The 20,771-nt window shown below is 31.1% G+C and overlaps 2 protein-coding genes across 3 annotated transcripts in view; one reads left to right on the top strand and one right to left on the bottom strand.

The window, feature by feature from the left end:
- Nucleotides 1-341: 341 nt before the first annotated feature.
- On the bottom strand, nucleotides 342-14,085 carry LOC106681277 (zinc finger protein 431). Of its 2 annotated transcripts, XM_014421518.2 has the most exons (6): nucleotides 13,761-14,085; nucleotides 13,322-13,381; nucleotides 10,729-10,788; nucleotides 8,347-8,394; nucleotides 3,529-3,576; nucleotides 342-2,940 (listed from the first exon to the last, which is right to left on the bottom strand). In XM_014421518.2, exons 1-6 carry the CDS (start codon nucleotides 13,771-13,773, stop codon nucleotides 1,433-1,435), a joined length of 1,737 nt encoding a protein of 578 aa, XP_014277004.1. In that variant the 5' UTR covers nucleotides 13,774-14,085; the 3' UTR covers nucleotides 342-1,432. The 2 variants fall into 2 exon arrangements, with proteins under 2 accessions (XP_014277004.1, XP_066900818.1); XM_067044717.1 differs by lacking the exon at nucleotides 8,347-8,394.
- A 1,131-nt stretch (nucleotides 14,086-15,216) lies between these two features.
- LOC106681275 (zinc finger protein 431) overlaps nucleotides 15,217-20,771 on the top strand; it is a 13,982-nt gene continuing 8,427 nt past the window's right edge. The window contains exons 1-4 of the mRNA XM_014421515.3: nucleotides 15,217-15,362; nucleotides 16,547-16,618; nucleotides 18,057-18,116; nucleotides 19,872-19,922. Of these exons, the coding sequence (XP_014277001.1) occupies nucleotides 15,350-15,362; nucleotides 16,547-16,618; nucleotides 18,057-18,116; nucleotides 19,872-19,922 (196 nt within the window). The 5' untranslated portion in view covers nucleotides 15,217-15,349. The remainder of the gene's footprint in view (nucleotides 15,363-16,546; nucleotides 16,619-18,056; nucleotides 18,117-19,871; nucleotides 19,923-20,771) is intronic.

Here is a 20,771-nt window from a genome sequence, read left to right as displayed (position 1 = left end):
CATAAATTAAAGGAACATTCATGAGGTTCAGCTGTATGGTGGGCATGATATTTATTTTCAAATTACTTTATAGGATTTTTTATTGAACAATTTTTTTTTTTTATAAAGTATACCAGATATACTTTCTGCACCCTTCATAAACATCAATAATCATTAATGAATAAATTTACACACTCGTTTTTTTTTTTATTTTTGTTTTGTTTCTTTCCTTGCCATTCTATTAATTTATTTATATTTCATTTTTTATTAGATACAAATAGACAAGTTGGCTAAACTTGGTTGTGCAGAGAATCAGCCTGTTCTACCACTTTCCTACAGAACAGTGAAATCACTTATAAGCGCTTATTATAAGGACAGGACAAGTGCTAGACACAAAGTTCAAGTGGAAGGAAAGAAGTGGGAGAGCCTACTGGATAAGGAAGAAAGAATCCCAGGCAATCTTAGCAGAGCTGAGAGAGTGGCCTGTTTTTGGCTAGTGACAGGACATGATCTGCTCCAAAAACACCTCCATCGAATTGGCATCGTAGATTCCCCGAAATGTCCTCTATGCAACATGGGGGACATGGATGGGGACCATCTTTTGGCGTGTGTTGGTCTGGTGGATGTTGAGCGAGATACAGACGAACTAGGAGGACGAATAAAATTGTATTGGGCTGCGAGAAGGAAAATGGCGTAATAGCCCACTTCCTGTGGCGTAGGGAAAAAAAAAAAAATAGATACAAATAGGTTTTAATTTTTTTATGTATACAATAACGATTCCTGGTATTGATGACAACAATGCTATCTGCCATTATATAATAACAATCGACTATTTAGACTTAATCAGTACATGATTCATTTCCTTCTAGATGACACTGTCTGATTATTTATTAAGGATAACAAATTAGTATGCATAGTGATAACTGATATGTGCTTATTGTACAATTACTAAAAAGTAACCAGTTACTGTTTTTTAAATAAGTAAACAATGAGTTATAAGTTGACATGACTTAAAATAATTCAACTTGAGAAAATTGTTGTCGTTATTTTATTAACAAGTTTTTCTGATTACAGCGAGGTAAAAATCCCCAAAATAACCTGCCTTACTAAGGTAGGGTTCCATCTGGACCCTTCACCAGTTTAATCTGGTGGGCCATTATATGCTCTTTTAAATGACTAATATCTACTACATTGTAGTTGCAACGGGACAACTGTGAGGCTTATCTACTGTGTGGTAGGCCATTATATGTTTTTTTAAAGTGCTCATTCGAACTGAACTAGTGACAACGGGGGCATTAACAGGCTTGTAGCCTGTGTGTGTCATCACACGTATTTATAAACTGCCCACGAGAACTGTTCTGTAGTAACAACTGGGACTTTCATGAGGCTTATCATCTGTACGATGGGTCATTATGTGTGTTTTTAAATTACTCTTTTGAACTGCACTTTATTCTCAATCAGGATATTTATGAAGCTTACCACTTGTATGGTGGGCCATTATATGTGTTTTTAAATTAAATTTTAGAACTGTACTGTAGTCACAATGGGGACATTTATGGGGCTTATCGCCTGTATGGATCATTAAATGTGTTTTCAAATTACTCTTCTGAACTGTACTGTAGTCACAATAGGGACATTTATGAGGCTTATCACATGTATGGTGGGCCATTATATGTGCTTTTAAATTACTACTTACAACTGTACTGTAATCACAATTGGGACATTTATGAGGCTTATCACCTATATGGGTCATTATATGGTATTTTAATTTAGTAATTGTTGTTCCTTTATAGTCGCAATGAAAACATTGATAAGGCTTTTCACCAGTGTGACATACCATTATATGATTTTTTAAAGTACGCATTTCAAATGCTCCATAATTACAATAATGACATTTAAAAGGCTTATCACCTACATGGTGGACCAATATATGATGTTTTAACTTGGTATTAGTAACAGCTTTATAGTCACAATGAAAGCATTTATAGGGCCTATTACTAGTATGGCAAGCCATTACATGAATTTTTAAATCATTCTTAAGCACTGTTCTGTAATCACAATGGTGACATTTATGAGGCTTATCGCCTGTATGGTGTGCCATTATGTGTGTTTTTAAATTACTCTTTTGAACTGCACTGAATTCACAATTGGGACATTTATAAGGCTTATCACCTGTATGGTGGGTCATTACATGAATTTTTAAATTACTCTTTTGAACTGTACTGTAGTCACAATTGGGACATTTATGAGGTTTATCACCTGTATGGTGGGCCATTATATGTGTTTTTAAATTAATCTTTTGAACTGTACTGTAGACACAATGGGGACATTTATTAGGCTTATCCCCAGTATGGGTCATTATATGTTTTTTTAAAGTACTCTTTAAAACAGCACTGTAGTCACAATAGAGACATTTATGAGGTTTCTCGCCAGTATGGGTCATTAGATGTTTTGTTAAAGTACTCATATGAACTGCACTGTAGTCACAATAGGAACATTTATGAGGCTTATCACCTGTATGGTGTGCCTTAACATGAATTCTTAAAGTGCTCTTATGAACTGTACCATAGTGGCAATGGGGACAGTTATGAGGCTTTTCAACAGAATGGCGGGCAATTACATGAATTTTTAAATAATACATTTCAACTGCACAATAGTCGCAATAGCGACATTTATAAGGCTTATCAGCTGTATGGCGTGCCATTACATGAATTTTTAAAGCACTCTTGCGAACTGCACTGTAATCGCAATGGAGACATTTATGAGGCTTAACACCAGTATGGTGGGCCAATATGTGATCTTTTAAATAGGTAATTCTTGATGTTTCATATTCACAATGAGGGCATTGATGATGCTTTTTAATTTTACGACAAGACTCAAAATCGTTTTTCAAATCAATGCTCCTTTTAGGTTTGATATACTGATCGATCTTTTCTTTATTCTCGACAGGATCGTTGGAACCTATAAACAGTAAATATTATTAGAAAATTAGTTTTATTGATATTTAAGAATGAATTAAATGTGTTAATGAGATCAAGAAGTGTTTATCTGAGGAAAAAAATCATTTACTTAAAAATTAGGATTTGGCTATTAGTACAATTAGAGGCATTATAACCAACAGGACAACATAAGTAAAGAGAAAGAGCTTTAAATTTTATAGATATTATTTTAAAAAATCAGAAGTAATATGTTTAGTGCAGTTGGCTAACTATAGACCTAACTTAGAAGACAATCAACAACAGAACAGTGATAAAAATAGGTGTAAACCATAAAGAAAATAATTTCATATACCAGTAAATAAGATTTTTTAATTACGAGTAAGATGTAAGAATAAAAGTATGAAGAAGATGGTCAGGGCTGTTTAACCTATCGTCTTGAACAGCCTTGCAAAGTGGGGTGAAACGTCGGACAATAAATAGTTGATAACTATTTTGTTCTTTTTAGACCACAACTCTGACCATCTTCTTCATATTTTCAATTATACGGTCAACTATTTATGTATATATATTATAATAATCAAAAATAATTTTAGTTTAAAATGTGCCTCACCAAAATAAATCTGCACTCCTTCCTCTTCTTTGATATCGATGGTGGGAACTGCAATGAAAACAAAAAATTATTTAAATATCAGTAACCAGCTTTAATCACTAATTTAATGCCTTATATTATTTGAAAAATATTATGGGTAAAGATCTATGAAATCCTAAATTATTTGAGAAAATTGTTAGTAGATCTTTCATACATGAATAACTGTAAACAAAACAACGGAACTAGCTGTCTTCCTTATGGGTTAGAGAAGTTCATCAACAATTTAGAATGACTAAGTTAATATGATTGTAACTTGAAACATATACGTTTCTTAAAGGCCTACAAATTCCCATAGATTGTGTCTCGCCTTTATTCTATTGAGCACTAGTTTTGAACAAATGTTGAAATTCAATGTCAAATGAATTGAAAAAAAAATTATACAATGGTAAAATATACTCAAAAATATTTTGGCTTATGTATAGAATCCTTTCCTAATGAAAACGGAAAGATTATATAAAATTTGGAACATAAGGTTGACACCACTGACCTAGTTAGAGAGTGGTTAGTAGCCCGTTAAGGTGATCGCTGGAATAGCCAGTTTAATTTATTTTTGGAGTATTCTTTACTTGTTTTAAAATAAATCTGTTCAGTTTTCCTTCTTCAACTTAAATAATGGATGTTTAGCTTTAGTTTTATTAAAATAAAAAAATATAAATCAAACATACACATGAAAAAAATTAATTAATTGAAATTATTTCTCGCTTGTTGTAGATTCAATCCAAAATATTTGTCGACAACCAGATGTCAGCTAACATTTAAGCAGCATAATGTGGGTTTCTTGCCTGACCACTCCTAACCGTTTTTTCTTGAGAAAGAATTTTCATAAATATAAAGAACTAGTTAGATAAGCTATTTAACCATGTCAAACATAGTATGATACTACTTCGAATATAGGGCTTTCAAAATCCTTAGGATTCCGGCCAAAATTTGTTTTCAATATTTAATTACCTCATATTTAATAAAATCAATAAATGGATCTATTATGTCTTTATTATTTGTACAATAAATCTAAATACCACATACTGTAGCTATTGTGTCTGGTACGATATAGATAGACTGAGGGCGTATTTATGCCTGTGCGGAATCAGCCGATTAGTCTGGCCAATTTGTTCTGTTCACATAAAGAACAGACCTTTACTACTTTTTTTACTCATGGCTGGAACCCTGATCTCTCGATCATCAACAAGGTGATATAAAGACAATATTTTTATTTAGTCATTAATACCATTATGAGCGCAGTATACATAATTTATTTTAATATCTAAGAAGAATTAATTATTTGATTTGGATTAGTTTATTTTTTTTTCTTCTGCCTTATTAAATACTAATATTAAGTTAAACAGTTTTAAATTTCTAGTTTGTATATTTTAGTGATATTTTAAGTCTGTAGTCAAATAAAAACAAAAAGTTAAATTTATTTCATAAGTCTAAACTAAGAATTACTAATGATTTATAAAAAATTCTTTTGAAATATAGGATTGTTAGATGTTTTAAATCATATACTAATGCATTGTGTGGATAAATAACATTTATTTTATAATTTTTATGTGAATATTATTAGCGTTTGGGTTATAAATTTAAAAATTTGAACATTATTTTTTTTTTTTTTTTATAGATTTATGTTAAGAGCGGAACAGTGCAGTCTAGATAAAACAGATGTAGATCATCAAGCACTTATGATTAACTAAATATAACAGTGGTAAGAACTTGTAAAGCGTGTTATTTTACATATAAAAAGTGAGTTAAGTTTTTAAAACTTCAAAAATAATCAACAATTATGTATTTGTCACAGTTCTTTCTGAGAATCAATCCACACAAGATGCATTGGGTAGTAAAATAAGTTCAGAGTGTTTTTAACTGGTGATTTAAATAAAAACTACAGATTCTTGTAAATATTTTTAATCAATATATATGACACATTTTGATCTATTACATGCTGCCATCTTTCAGGTAATTGTTTAATTCCGTTCTCCCAGAACTTCTCAGATTTTTGCACAATTAACTTCTCTATGTGCGTTTTGCAGTCCTCGAGCGAATTTAAGTGTTTCCCGTAAAAGGAGTTTTGAAGGGCCCTAAATAAGTGAAATTCTGTTGGAGCAAGGTCTGGTAAATATGGTGGGTGGAAAAAATGGATCATTAACATTGTGTTTCAGGAGGGAATCTCTAATGGATATACAGTCCAATAAATTCTTTTCCGTCAAATCGTGAGAAACCCATATATCACTTCGAGAAACATACCCCACAGCCCCCAAATGATTTGAAACACTTTCATGAGATATGTTTAGCGTTTCTGCAATATCCTGTGTCATAGAGTGAGGGCTGTCAGTGACCATTGCTTGAATTTGGTCATCATCAACAGTTGAAGGACGACCTGAGCACTTTACGTCTTCCAAGTCAAAATTTCCGGTTCTGAACCAAGCAAACCATTTATGGACGGTGCCTTCTCCTAAGGCATCATCGCCATCTAAATCTGTACCGCCAAAACCCATTAAGGGCCAGGGGTTCAGTACTGTGACTAGACCAACGGTTGTGCAAGAAGGTGATTCGGTTAGAATCACACTCGGCCACCAGATTTTTACGCCTCAGAGGCTGGGTGGGCCCCAGAACCCACAAGAGTTGACTAACAGCTACAGTGTAACATAAAACAATTTTCTGCCCAGCCGGATTTGAACTCTGCATCATTGCCATACATACTGCAAATTTTGCTAACCATCTGTGCAGCAGATTTTCCTTTTCGGTAATAAAAAATCATTAAATGATAAAAATGAATTTTTTTCTCTTCCATTTTGAGCAAGCAAAATACCACTTAAATATAAGGAATCTCGGTTGAAACTGATGCATAGAAACACCTTAACTAATCCTTTTTTAGAATATGTAAACATGATTTTATAAACACAGAGAGGATTAAATTGAAATATTGAAAAATTCCACGAACTTATTTTACAACCCAATACTGTCACTAACCAATACATGTAATATATAGTAAGGGAAAGTATTTAAATCATGACAAATTTTGAATTCTAGTTTTCAATGGTCTTGCAAAATTGTCTGTTAATCTGATTTTGATTTTGATTAAACTCGCCATGTCGATGTAGAATTAAATGGTCTTAATATCAACTAGATCTTATCATCATTGAAATAGTCTTACAGGGAAAATTATATATTTTAAAAACATTTTCTCTTAAGCACAGGAGCTTTCCAGAAACTCAAAAGTTCCTCTAAACGGTTTCATAAATTTTGTTTATTAAAAAAAAATAAACAGCTTTCATTTATAGCAAAAATAACAAACAATAGATAAATACAAAATATTAAACAATTAACTGTCTGGTCTTTCCCAATTGTATTACAACTTTGTTATCTTTTGTTAAACTGTTGTATTCTAGGCAGGAAGAGAATTTATATTTGTTATCCCATCTTAAAAAAACCCTAAATTAAAAATTTTTATAGCAAAATAAAAATAATGATAATTTCAATACGAGCCCACTAACCTACAGAAAATACGTTTGATCGACTGGAAATTGAAATTTGTATTAAATTGTACTTTTTTGCCCGCTCTTGGTGAACCAAAAATTAAACCACTCAAGTCAGAATATCTGCTTGAGCATGTAAGTTTTTCTCTTGTATCTAACCTTTCTTACTTAATTTATTCCTCATTCTCCATATTTCTTCTCCCATGTTCCTTCTTTTTTCATATTTTTTTCCAGACATTCGTTACTTATATAGTTATTTTAGCTTATTTTTTTTTCACATCTATATAACCATAAGGGAGCGCATTTTGGTAAGGCACGATGCTATCAACTCCAAGGACCCGAGTTCGAATCCTACTGGGCAGAAAATTATTTTCTATTGCACTATAGCTGTGTCAATCCTGTGAGATCTGGAGTCCTCCTGGGGCCCACCCAGCCTCATAAATTGGGTATGTTCACTTAATTATGTAAAAAATCTGGCGGTCGAGCGTGATTATGACCAAATTAACTCCTTGCACAATCATTGGTCTAGAAACAGTACTTCCTTACAAAGCACTGAATCCATGACCCTTCATGGATTGTAACGGTACAGATTTTAATTTTTTTTTTTTATAACTGTAAACTTTTTTTACTCATCTATATAATTTCCTTGCTCATTGTATAATATACTTCATTTCTCTTTCATACGTTCCACTATGTTGATTTAAATTGTTTTTCATTAGTTTAGACACTAGTTTAATATCCTATTATGTTAAGTCCAAAACTCGTCATTTACATTTTCTTCCGAACCTTTCATTATGTTTATTTCTTCAACATTTTGTTATTTTTTTTTCATCATTTATTTTGTATAATCCTTACTTCTATACTATTATATTCCATCTTCTATTGTTATCTATCTACTTCTATAGTTGTTAATCAACTACTCTACTTAATTCATTGTTATGTATATTTCCAAATTTGTTTGTTTATTATTTTTATGTTTCTCCGAGTGATTGTTGTAATCTCTTTTTTGTTATTTTAGACCTGATGAAGACCTGAAATTCAGGTCAAAACGTCAGTACAGATAAATAAGTTTTTGTTTATTTGCTGACCACATCCCTCAACCATCTTCTCCTAATATTAATCTACAGTCAACTATTAACATCTCATTAAAAATATAGAGCATCAAATCTCAATCCCGAACTGTGTTATTTAAAGGAGGAAAGCTAATCATTTTTAGCCCCTATAACATAACATAATTAATAAAAAATGTTTTTTATGGACTAAAAAAAAAAAATTATAATTTATCAAAATAATAAGGAATATTATATACCTTCATCAAGAAGAATTACATCTTCTTGTTTCACATAATTTGGGCCATCTGCAAACAGGTAAATTATTTAAGATAGTCAACAGGAGGAAATAGTAAACAACATATTCATCTTGTCCAGTCATGTGATACGAAAACACTTACGCATAATTCAAGGATTTCAAAACTACCAACTTAAAATTCAAGGTCCATTACGTTCATAGATTGGATTAAATTTAAAACAAAATAGAAAATTCTTATTTCTAATTAATATGTACAAGTTGAGAATGTTTACAAATTGTAAATGATCTAACTCTGTAAGTTGTTATCCAACTTCTTACACTGAGAGGTTATAACAAAGTCAAAAATAAAAACCATTAAATAAATTTTGTCACAATCTTATTTTATACAAGAAATCAGAAAATATATATTTTATTCTGTTTATAATTAAGAATGTCATATAATATAATAAATGAAATGTGGTCCGGGTGCGGTCAAATGAAACTCAAATAGTACTGACTATTTTAATTGAGCCAACGTTTCTCCCCACGTTGCAGGGCTTTATCAGGGCTTTTTGACAGAAGTAAAAGTCAAAGTAAGGCTGTTTTGACAGAAGTAAAAGTCAAAGTGAGGCTGTTTTGACAGGAGTCAAAACATCCCTGACAAAGCCCTGCAATGTGTCATTACATAAACATCTAATCGAAATAAAGCATTTAGAAATAAAATAATGAATAGGAATTCAAATAAAAGGCCTTTGAGACAAAATCAAAATTAGCAAACTAAATGAAGAAAATGAATAAACAAATCTGCATACATTATAGCTCAATTTGACAGTATGATGAAATACAATAATGTGTGACAACTACTTATTGTGATGGTGACTCCACAGGGTGTAGATGGGACAGTCCTCAAGAAGGAATGATCTACTCTGCTGTGTCAGAGAAAGATATTTCCGGATGTAACATAAGTGCATGCTGTTGATGCAAAAATAGAGAAAGGCTGCGTTTCTTTCAAAAGAGGTCCCATGTCTATACTGACTCATTAATGTGTTCATTGGTCATATTTTAATTAAATTAGCCACCACAATGGTACTCATCAAACGCCGTGAACTATATTATATTAATCAAATTTAACAGTCATGATATATTAATATCAAAATGGCCAGTTTCCACTGTATGAACACTACGAGGTCCGACTGTGGATTATAACAATCACAATTAACAATTAAAATGCATTTAAACCACAAGGGACAAAATAACATTCAGATGGGGTTGGTAATAAACTATAATAACCACAACTAATAATCATAATGTCTATATAAACACTAAACACAGACTGAGCTGGTAATGGTAACAAATTAACAACTGATTTTGAAAAAAAGTAGATCGTCGGCATGTTGCTATACGACACCTGCCAAACAACCCTTAGCAACTGTTTCTCTTACTATTACATCTTTGATGCGCGGTCATAAGGACTTCAGTCACTTTTTGAGCATTTGGAGATTATGTCATATTACAGCACCAAATCAGAGCCACCGGTTGGTGTAAGATCTTTATGCTTCAGATAGACTTACTACTATATTGTTTTATAAAAATAAAAATTACAAAAATATCAATAATTAGATTTCACATAATGTTTTGAACTTTGTTTTTGCTCTCCTGAAAAATTCATATTTTCGACTTAAGCCCTCATGATCGCACATCAAAGAAATATAATATAAAATACAAACTACGTATGTTTCTTCTAAAATAAAATAAACTTCTAAAAAAAATAATACAAATACAAATAAATTAAATTAAATTAAATACTTATACTAAGTAAAAACTATTTACAAAATATATATAAATAAATTAATAAACTTGGCATTAGCACCAAGCATTAGTAGAAAATGGTTTTAGGAACACCATGGAATTTTTACTAGTATACATAAAATATGTAATAATAATTATAAGAAATATGTAATGGTGTCTACACAACATTATTTCATTTCACTAAGTTTTTGATGTAAAACTTATGAAATCAGATGTAGAAATCCAAAACAAAAAAAATAAATAAATTAATGATATATTTTATATATCAGGCTATTAAAAGAAACAGTTTTTAGCTCTAACGGTAAAATTAAAATAAAAGGAAAGGTTTAATACCTTTATCGGGGATTAATAAAAGTAATAATAAATAATTGACGGTTTAATCATTCAAGGGATAATATTAATCAATTTTTTAATTTGACTGAAATGATTAAATGACTTTTAAATAGTCATTTCAAAACACTATGATTGTTTTTCCCTATCTTAATAAATGGCCAAGACATGAAGGGATAAAACCTCTAATAGGCCGAAATTTAATAAACTAGATAACACCAAATAACAATTATCATTCTCAAGTTTAAAAAAGAAGAAAACTTACAATCTAACTCCGTTTCATCAGTCATTTCTTCTTTTATAGTAACATCACCATTACTTATACCTGAAAAAGTAAACAAACATGACAACCATACAGTTTTAATCCAAGTGCTAATGTTTAATAATTGACAAGCCGAACAATCTGAAATTTTTATCACTTGCCATCCATGGTATTGGCCATCAATACTGGTAGATAACAAACTTTAGAAGATGACTGGATTTTCAATGGACAATTTAAAAAATACTATCAATTTAAAAATGTTCTCACCACAAAAACCAGTCTTTTTCTAGTATACTGATTGTGAGAACCATAAAAAAATAATAATTTTTTCATATCAACTTTAACTAACAAAGTCTTCATTGTAAATTTAATCAATGCATAATTAGAGCATGGTACATATCACTAAGGCAATCTACAAAATTATAAATCCTTTGAGAAAAATTGTGTAAAGGACTAATGCAAATATATAGTTTAAATACTTTTACAAACTTATTCATAATCAGAATTATTAATAAGAAACCATTAAATAATGATTTCATGATTTGATTTTATATCAAATCAAGTTTTGGTACATAAAATTTAAATTAAGGTAATAATTAACAACCATCGCAACCATCAACATAAATGATGGGTGCAAACTCACTTATATACACTGAAGAAATGGTTAACCATTTAGCACAAGAGCCAGTAAGGAAAAAAGGTAGTTATTTCAGCACATTTTTTGATTACTTCAATGAAAACTATGTATCATTACTAGCATAAATTGGTGAGCCTGCTGAGTACAGGTAGGGGGGGGGGAATTAAAATGGCGGCTGTTTCAAAACATTAAAAAAAATTAATTTTTCATTTGGAGCTCTATATCTTTAAAACCACCAACAACACTAGAAAATCTAATATAACATCATTTAAAGTAGATTGAATTTTCTAAAATATGAGCCTTAATAGAGCTGTATATGTTCAATAGTTCCTGAGATATAGCTTTTTAAAAACAACATTATGAAATGTTGGTTTTTAAAAAGCTATATCTCAGGAACTGTTGAACAAACATAGCTCTGTTAGGGCTCATATTTTAGAAAATTCATTCTACTTTAAATGATGTTCTCTTAGGTTTTCTAGTGTTGTTGGTGGTTTTAAAGATGTAGAGCCCCAAATGAAAAACTAATTTTTGTTAACATTTTGAAACAGTCGCCATTTTGTATTCCCCCTACCTATACTTGTAAGACTTATCAATTTCAACTAGTAATTATACATAGTTCTCATTAAAGTAATAAAAAATTGGGGTGAAATAATCGCCTTTTTTCTCCTCTTGGGCTCTTATACTAATTGCTGTTTCTTATAAACTGACATCATAAACTTGTTAATATTTACAAATCACAAGGAAAAAAGAACAATTGAAGATTTACTAATCCTTTTTGAGCAAGTGTAACAAATAGGTGAAGTCTTCAGCTACAATCCAATTAAAGCAGTAAAAATAACTCATATTGTGGGAAATAACTCAACAACAAAATATTGTGAATAAGTGAGAACACATCCATCGTTTGGAATGATACTTATGTCCAGTTATTTATATTAAAAATATACACCCATAAATTCAAAGGTCTTGACAGCTTTGTGATAAAGCCATGAAATCATTGTTCCCTAATATGATATTAGAGACCTGACTGTCACAGGGCGCCCATTTAGAAATGTTTTGGGTTCATTTCCCACCTGGAACAGTTAATATTTATTTGTGGAGAAGATGGTCGGGGGTGCGGTCAGCAAATAAACAAAAAATTATTTATTCATGCCGACGTTTCGACATAATTTCAGGTCTTTATCAGGGCTAAAAAACAAAAAGAGATAACAACCATCATTCAAAGAAACATAAAAAATCAGATATACAAAAGAAGATACATCTTCTTACCTCTACAATAACATATCTTATTTATCTTTCATTGTTACTAATATACTACTATCTACTTGCATAGTTGTTAATCAAATATTTTATTTTCAATCCATTGTTATTTATATATATTTCTAAATTTGTTGAATTATTGATTTCTTTTAATTTTTTATGTTTCTCACTTATTTGTAATGTTCTGTTGCAAGTTTTTCACATATTATTTTACTGCTTAAATTTTATTACAGCTGTCGACTGCATATTTATTATAATCGCTCAAAAAGGTTTAGTAAACCACCAATCGTTCCTTTTTTGTTGTGTCTGAGCTCAAATATTAATAAGTTTATCATGTCAGTTCCTAAGTAACAGCAATTTATAAACAATAGTTTATAGTACAAGAGCCCAAGAGGGGACGTTGGCACGAATAAATAATTTTTTGTTTAATTGCTGACCGCACCCCCTACTGTCTTCTCCACATATTAAACTCATTAATATTTAATTCTCGGCGGTCTCAAGAAATGAAACTAGACGCTCCCACATTGGTTAGTATGCAGTAGCAACTCAGGTAGCCGCCAGAGATTGGCAAAAAGGCCCACTTGCCGGACTAGTCTTCCCACCAGATACCAATATCAAATAGGACATTACAAGGAATCAAATGAATTACACATTACAATGTTATTATCATACATTCTCAATTGTCAAAAAGAGAAAACTCACAATTAGACTCAGTTTCATCGGTCATTTCTTCTTTTATGTTAACATCTCGGTTAACTGTACCTGAAAAAGAAGACATAAATTACATGGTTTTACATTATTTCAATACAACATAAAAATGAGTACAGAAAACTGAATTAAATAGAGAACAGTTAAGGTTTTTGAGAAATTCCAAGAGTAGATTCTTTTCAACTCAATTAGAGTTTATAATCTGCTGGGTAAGCAACTCATTTTCTATAATTACTAATTTTGAAATTATACCGAAGGACTAACAATCTAAGAAAATATTTGTGGAAAATTATCGCTTGAAAATAAAAAATATTCAACCATTTAACAAAGAATAAATAGCCTTTGTAGGTTCACAATTTATAAACTATAAAATACCAAAGGCGCTTAAGATACAGCAATAGTCATGTTGGAAAAGGAAATAAGTCTCCATTACCACATTCTTCCATCGCTATTGAACAACACTAAAACACTCCAGTACTTGTTCAACCAAATGATAAGGTTGATATGGAGATTAGGGAACTTCTGATTATCTGTGGTATCGATATTTTTTGTTTGGTATTTGCGATACTAGTAAAGATACTGTTCATTCCATATTTCCCCTCTTGTATCAACAATACCAGTCGAGACAATAATTTTTCTTTTCATTTAGTCATCGGCATGAACAAACTGAAGATGTTGGTATTTCATCGGCTTAATAAATCGAGTAACAGTATCGGGATCGGAAGAATCTAAACTTCTCATCATGTACTATCGGAGAATCTATGCTTTAGTTAATGTATTTTAAGGGGCCTCTACATGCTGGCCAAGCCATGGCGAACTCAGAATGCGCGAGCATGTGGATGGGTGGCTTGTACGAGTTGGCTTAAGCTCGTTGCCGATCCGTCGAGAGTCGGTTTTTTGTACACAGATTAAAGGGGTTCGTGAGAGGGCTCGTGTAGCATCTCCACCACTGTTCTTTGTCTAGTTGCAACTGTGAACTGTTAGGAGATTAAAGGTGTTTGTTGGTACTTTTTATGATAAGTTTTATATTTAATCTTATTTATTTATGTTTAATTTCCTTTCATTTTCTTTTTTTTTGTAATAAAAATAATATAATCCCAGTGTAATGGCTGAAACCACTTGTACGTCCGCCATGCTTGCCTCTCTAAATAACACTGACATGTGGATGGTCCGCTCTTTGTTTACTTAGCATTTGTACAAGCCTCCAATTCGTGGCGAGCGGCCAACATGTGGATCCGCCTTTAAGGGGGATCCGCATGTTGGCCAAGCCGTGGCGAACTCAGGCATGCGCGAGCATGTGGACGGGTGGCTTGGCTTGGCTGGTATGACTTGGCCTAAGCTCGTTTCCGATCGGTCGAGAGTCGGTTTTTTGGAGACAGATTAAAGGGGGTTACTGGTACTTGTACTGGTATTTGGTGGGGGGAACAAGTCCGGTAAGTGGGCCTGTGGGTCAATGGTGGAGATGCTACAGGAGCGCTCTCACGAACCCCTTTTGATCTGTGTCCAACAAACCAACTCTCGGCGGATCGGCAACGAGCTTGGGCCAACTTACCTGCCCTGACGAAGCCCTGCAAAGTAGAGTGAAATGTTGGTTAACAATAAATAGTTTTCTTTTACTATTTTTATACCTTTATTTACCGCTACCCGGACTATCTTTCTACAAAAAATTATTTATTCATGCATACGTTTCAGGTCTTCATCAGGACTAAAAAACAAAAAGAGATAATAGCCATCATTCAGAGAAACATAAAAATTAAAAGAAATAAATAAACCAACAAATTTGGAAATATATATAACGTAAAATGTAAATTTAGGAACTTCTGTGTCAATACTGGTATCGTTTCTACTGTAAGTTAAGTATCGATATTACAGAAGTATCGATTGAAATAGTTATTTGTTTAGCTTGTGTCAAAGAGAACGTTTTGATTTCACAGGGTATCACAAGCCTTTTGAAGTCCCTTTACTTGTATAATATCGGTTGCATTAACAAGCACCAAAGGTTTTAAGTGTTGATCAATTGCAATGGATGAGAGTGGTAAAAGAATATTTCCTTTTTCAGAGATTTGTAGTCACTAGATATTTATTATGCTTTGTAGTTAATAATGATATAATAATAATAATTGATCATTGATATTATATGAGAAGATGATTAAGAGTGCAGTCAATGAAGGACAAAATCAAGAAAATAAATTGTTACTTATTTGTATTATACACTGACTACATCCAACCATCTCCTTTCATAGTTTTTTATTCTTTGTTAAGTGGATAATTATTTATTAGCTATTCAATAAATCAAAGATATCCTTACTAAGTCTCAACATTCTTTATTATATCGATAGTCCAAAGTTTGGCCATCCTCAAGGACAATCTAAACATTTAACAGCTTATTATGTATTTATTTGTTGTTTAGATTGTCATAGAATGTCCGAAACATTGGACTATTGATATAATAAAGAATGTTGAGACTTAGTAAGGATATCTTTTGATTTATTTAATAGATAAATACCAGTCTCAAGAACTTGAATAAATTATTTTTTAGTTTCAACTAGTTATTTTTAAATGTAGAGATATTTTTCTTCATGTTAGTAAACATTATACAAAATGAGTTTCTTACCAAGCAGGTTATAAACACTACTTAAGTCTAGAGGTGGGCAAATGGATAAATTTCTTATTCATGAATAAACCGTTGATAAATAAATATTGTATCCAGGACAATTTTACTCATATTGGAAGAAGATAGTTGTAGATAAGTAATTTGAAGTAGATTGTAGATAGTCCGGGTGGCGGTCAGTAAAGGTATCAAAATAGTAAAAGAAAACTATTTATTGTTAGCGTATATATCACTCAGTTTCAAGCATAAAGGACGACTGATGTTATAATAATTGATCATGAATATTATATGAGAAGATGGTTGGGACTATATACAGACTCTCTGTATTAATCTGACAGCCTGCCAAGTGGAACAAATCGTTGGTTAACAATAAATAGTTTTCTTTTACTATTTTGATTCCTTTATTGACAGCCACACGGACTATCTTCCTACAACATGATAATTTTAAGTTTCAACTATAGCTGTTTCCCTAACTCTGTGTTCAATAAACTCACTTGTTGAATATCTATAAAACTTTAACTGTTGGCCTATTTAATTAAGTTTTTGAAACACATATTTATGTCTTATTTTAATTATGTTATAAAACTATTATATGTTAACTTTTTTAGGTTTAAGTATCAGCTATATATCTCATGATGTTACGATAAAAGAAGAAATGATTGATGAAACTGAGTCTGATTGTGAGTTTTCTCTTTTCAAAATTGAGAATGCATGATTATTACATAGTAATGTATAATTTATTTGATCCCTTTTAATGTAATATTAGAGAAGAAAGATTTTATGGCTGTATTACACAATTTTTTCCTAAGAATTTATCATTTTATAGATTGTTTAATGTATCATGTAATGATTTGCATTTTGCTCTAATTATGCATTACATTAAATTATGGATGGACACTTTATTTTATATTAGTTAAAATGAAATAATTATTTATCTTTTGTCTGGTTTTCACACTTGATAAAAAAGAGGACTGACCACAAGTTTATTATGGTGAGATCATTTTTAAATTGTCCAGTAAAAATCCAGTTATCTTTTAAAATTCGTTATCTAACTGTATTGATGGTCAGTATGATGGTGTTGTAACTTAGAAGTGACTGTAATAAGTACACAATAGATTGATTAAGAAGAACCTGTTATTATAGAATGAACACAAACTAAATACGTTGATGCACACCAGTGAGGCTTGTTAACAACTAGTAAGTAAACACAGGAAAGGTAGAACACTGTGACAATCTCTAAAGAGTAACCTATTTACATTACTACATTCTTCCCTACTTGAATAAAAATTAGATCATTTGATAAAGGTCATAATCAGAATGGTAGTATGGAGGTGCTCAGTGTTTGGACGATCTGCGAACTTAATCAGCTTCAAGCTGACCTGTATTGAGTTCTTCTGTTTCATACTGACTATAGTCATCGCCAGAAAAGTTCCTCGTAGCATCTGATTTTGATAGTTCAGCAGTAATTGGAATTTCAAGTCTCCTAGGTGGATAGAATGGTGGTGCAAATGTTACACTTTTCTTAGATACCAGGGACAATAGTAGTTGATTGATATGTCGCTTTAAACTACGCTGACTGCGGTTTCGGTTGATTGCGTTCTTTAAACTGTGGTCTCTTTAAACTACAGCGAATGCAAGTTCTTCTTTTCAAGCAGAGTTCAGCAGGAGACTGACCCGAGGTTAATGGGGTCGCACGGTATCGAAATAAAATGTTCTGTAGTTTGATGTACAAAGGAGTCGGATCATCAGCAGTGGCTTTGAGTCTTCTTTTCAGAGTCTGAATACTGTGTTCAGCAAGTCCATTTGTTGCTGAGTGATTAGACGCACTGAATTTCTGGAAAATCTCTTGTTCTTAACAATAATTCTGGAATTAATTGCTCTTAAAAATTGTGGGGTTGTCCAATACCGTAACTGAAAGATATCCACTGATTCAGAAAACATTTTCCAATAGCATTATAGTTTACTTAGAGGTCAGGGTGTCACAAAAATGCACACATCGGCCCTCTTTAAACAAAAATAATGAAGTGAACAAAAATTTCAGATTGTTCTGTTTGTTAATTATTAAGCATAGTGCTTGAATTAAATCTGTATGTTTGTCATTTTTATTTATTTTTTCAGGTCTAAGTAATGGAAGTGTTATAATTAAAGAAGAAGTGACTGAAGAAACTGAGTTAAATTGTGAGTTTTTTTGTTTTTAACTTGAGAATAATATATTCTTATTTTGTGAAATATATTTTATTAAATTTCGGCCAACTACAGGTTTTTTAATGTTATATGATAGGAGCCTTTTTGGAATGTTTCATGACTATTAAACTCTTCCCTTCTTTTATCTGAGTTAAAATTTTGAAAAGTCGATGTTTATTAAGTAATATAATTTTGCTCTATAACTTATTGTGTTGAGATCTTATGAAAAAAAATATTAATAATGAATGATTACAATATACATTTTAGAGCCAGATTTACAAAAACTTATTTACTCGAAGCCATATACTACCAAATATTTCAATTTATTTTATACAGTATAACATAATATGTTTTATCATTTTTAATTATGTTTATAATTTTTACATCTGATAGCCCATTTTTTAATGAAAAATTGAATGTGTACCATGATTAGTTAACAATTAATTGTTTCTTTAGTTGACTTAACGATTTGGATGTAAATTTCTATTTAAACTAAAACATTATGACCTCAACATTATTTAACAAACATGTTTAATTGTATAGATGAATATTTTAGTTATTAAATAAAACCACAAATTGTATCCAATACTAGATTTTATATTAAAGGTATGTTATATTATATAGTGAATAATGATGGTTATAAATGTTTAAAAATAAAGATATAATATAAGCTGTTGAATATTTAGATGTCCTTGAAGATGGCTGGAATAGCCGAAACGTTGGACTAGTAAGAAATAAAGTGTTGAGACAGTATTGGATACAATTTGTGGTTTTATTTAATAAATAATTACCTTGTCTCAAAAAATTTTGAAATAATATTATTTGAATATTTTAGTGTTTTTTAAAATATTTTTAATGAAGTTCATAAACATACAATATGATTTTACTTGCCCCTATGAGGTTATGTCTCTCCATGTCTACTTCATGGATTTAAACATCATATTTTCTTATAAAATACATCTTGATGCATTTTAAAAGGAAATTACTTATAAATTATAAGTAATGATTTACTTAAGATCATATCATCACAAATCATAAGTCTTTCATTTTGTATTCGCCTAGTTGTTTTCCACTACAGTTGGATTCTTTAGTCTTGAAATACATTTTCATGGTTATATATAATTGTATTTTTTTTTCTTGGGGGGGGGGGGTTGGCTCCACAGACCTTGTAGATCTCTGACCAACCGAAATAGTATTCTCCACTTGCGTATTAGAGTCTTTCCATATCATCTTGGTCACTTCCTAGGACCACAATGTTGTCCGCTTACACTAGGAATTATATTTCATTCCAACATGCACCCACTGTTTTAGCATGATGTTCTTCTAATCAATTTTACTAGGGCTAATTTGAACAGCATTGGTGAGAGTCCATTTCCTTTTCTGACTTCAAATACTTCTCATTGTGTCAGGACTCAGCATTTAGGATGATATTTATTTTACTGTTTTTATTTTTGACTTTGTAATAAATCAAAATTTATACAATTTTTTTATATCGAACAGGAATAGATCCTTTACAATTATTTAAATTCATTCTCAATTTTGATTTGTACAAATTATCTGAAATTGATTAAAAACAAAAGTATTTATAGTTCCAGTTTTGTTTTTAATCCAGTATGTCATTATAATGCGCCTTTAATAGTCTTGCAATCCTTATTTGTATGCATGTTATATTCCTCTACACCCTTAGTATGTTTACGTAATTATTTCTTCCTATTAGCTTTCTTGAAAGTATTATTTACTTGTTTGCAGATGGCTTGAATTATGTAAAACAAGAAGAAGATTTGATTCTTCTTAATGAAGGTAAGTGTAATTTCTTATTATTTTAATAAATTATATATTGTTTTATTATTTTTAATCACTGATAGTAATGTCTATTTTTAAAAATTATGTTATAGGGACTAAAAATCATTTACTTTTCCCTCTATGTAGTCCAGTGTAGTGTTTAAAATTTGGCTATTTATTTATATGTTTTGGATATTTCTAAGGATTTGGAAGTTCTATATTAAAAAGCACAATTAAATGGTATCATAGTTTGTTAGATATGGTTAAATAGCTTACCTAATTATAATTCTTTATATTTAAGAAAATTCTTTCTTAAGAGAAGCTGGTTAGGGGCGCAGTCAGGTAAGAAACTCACAGTAAAATACATTATATTGCTTTAATGTGTAGTGTTTTGGTATAGAGATTTTTCACATTTTGAGTCTAGGACAATTGAGAAATCATTTTAATTAATTAATTTCTTTCTCATGAATTAGTATATTTTTTAAAATTTAATACAATTGAAATTAAACTTCTATCATTTAAATTAAAATAAGATAGTTGTCCATATGAAGTAGATTGTAGGGGGATAGTCCAGGTGGCGGTTAATAAAGGTATCAAAATAGTAAAAGAGAACTATTTATTATGAACCAATGTTTCACCCCATTTGTCAGGACTAAATGAGAAAATGTCAGAGTATGAGCCCTGGACACTGGCACAGGTAGAGGAGGTCTAGGTTAGAGATTAGAGAGTCTGAGGTAGAGTAACAGTTCTAGTTGCCAAGATGAAGCAGACAGGCTAAAACTGTTATGAGAGGAGCCAGCTTACTAGTTGCCGAGATGAAGCAGACGGACTAGAGCTGTGGAGAGACAGGATCTGCTATACTGGTTG

This window comes from Halyomorpha halys, unplaced genomic scaffold (genome assembly GCF_000696795.3).
Source record: "Halyomorpha halys isolate HHAL.00 unplaced genomic scaffold, Hhal_1.1 Scaffold323.1, whole genome shotgun sequence".
NCBI classification, from domain to species: Eukaryota; Metazoa; Arthropoda; class Insecta; order Hemiptera; family Pentatomidae; genus Halyomorpha; species Halyomorpha halys.
This window is presented reverse-complemented; position numbering and strand designations above follow the sequence as displayed.

Coding starts and splice junctions, on each gene's coding strand:
- LOC106681277 (XM_014421518.2), bottom strand. Junction 8,395..10,728: donor TGATGAAACGGAGTTAGATT/GTAAGTTTTCTT, acceptor ACCTGTTTGCAG/ATGGCCCAAATTATGTGAAA. Junction 3,577..8,346: donor TGTAATTCTTCTTGATGAAG/GTATATAATATT, acceptor TTTTCATTGCAG/TTCCCACCATCGATATCAAA.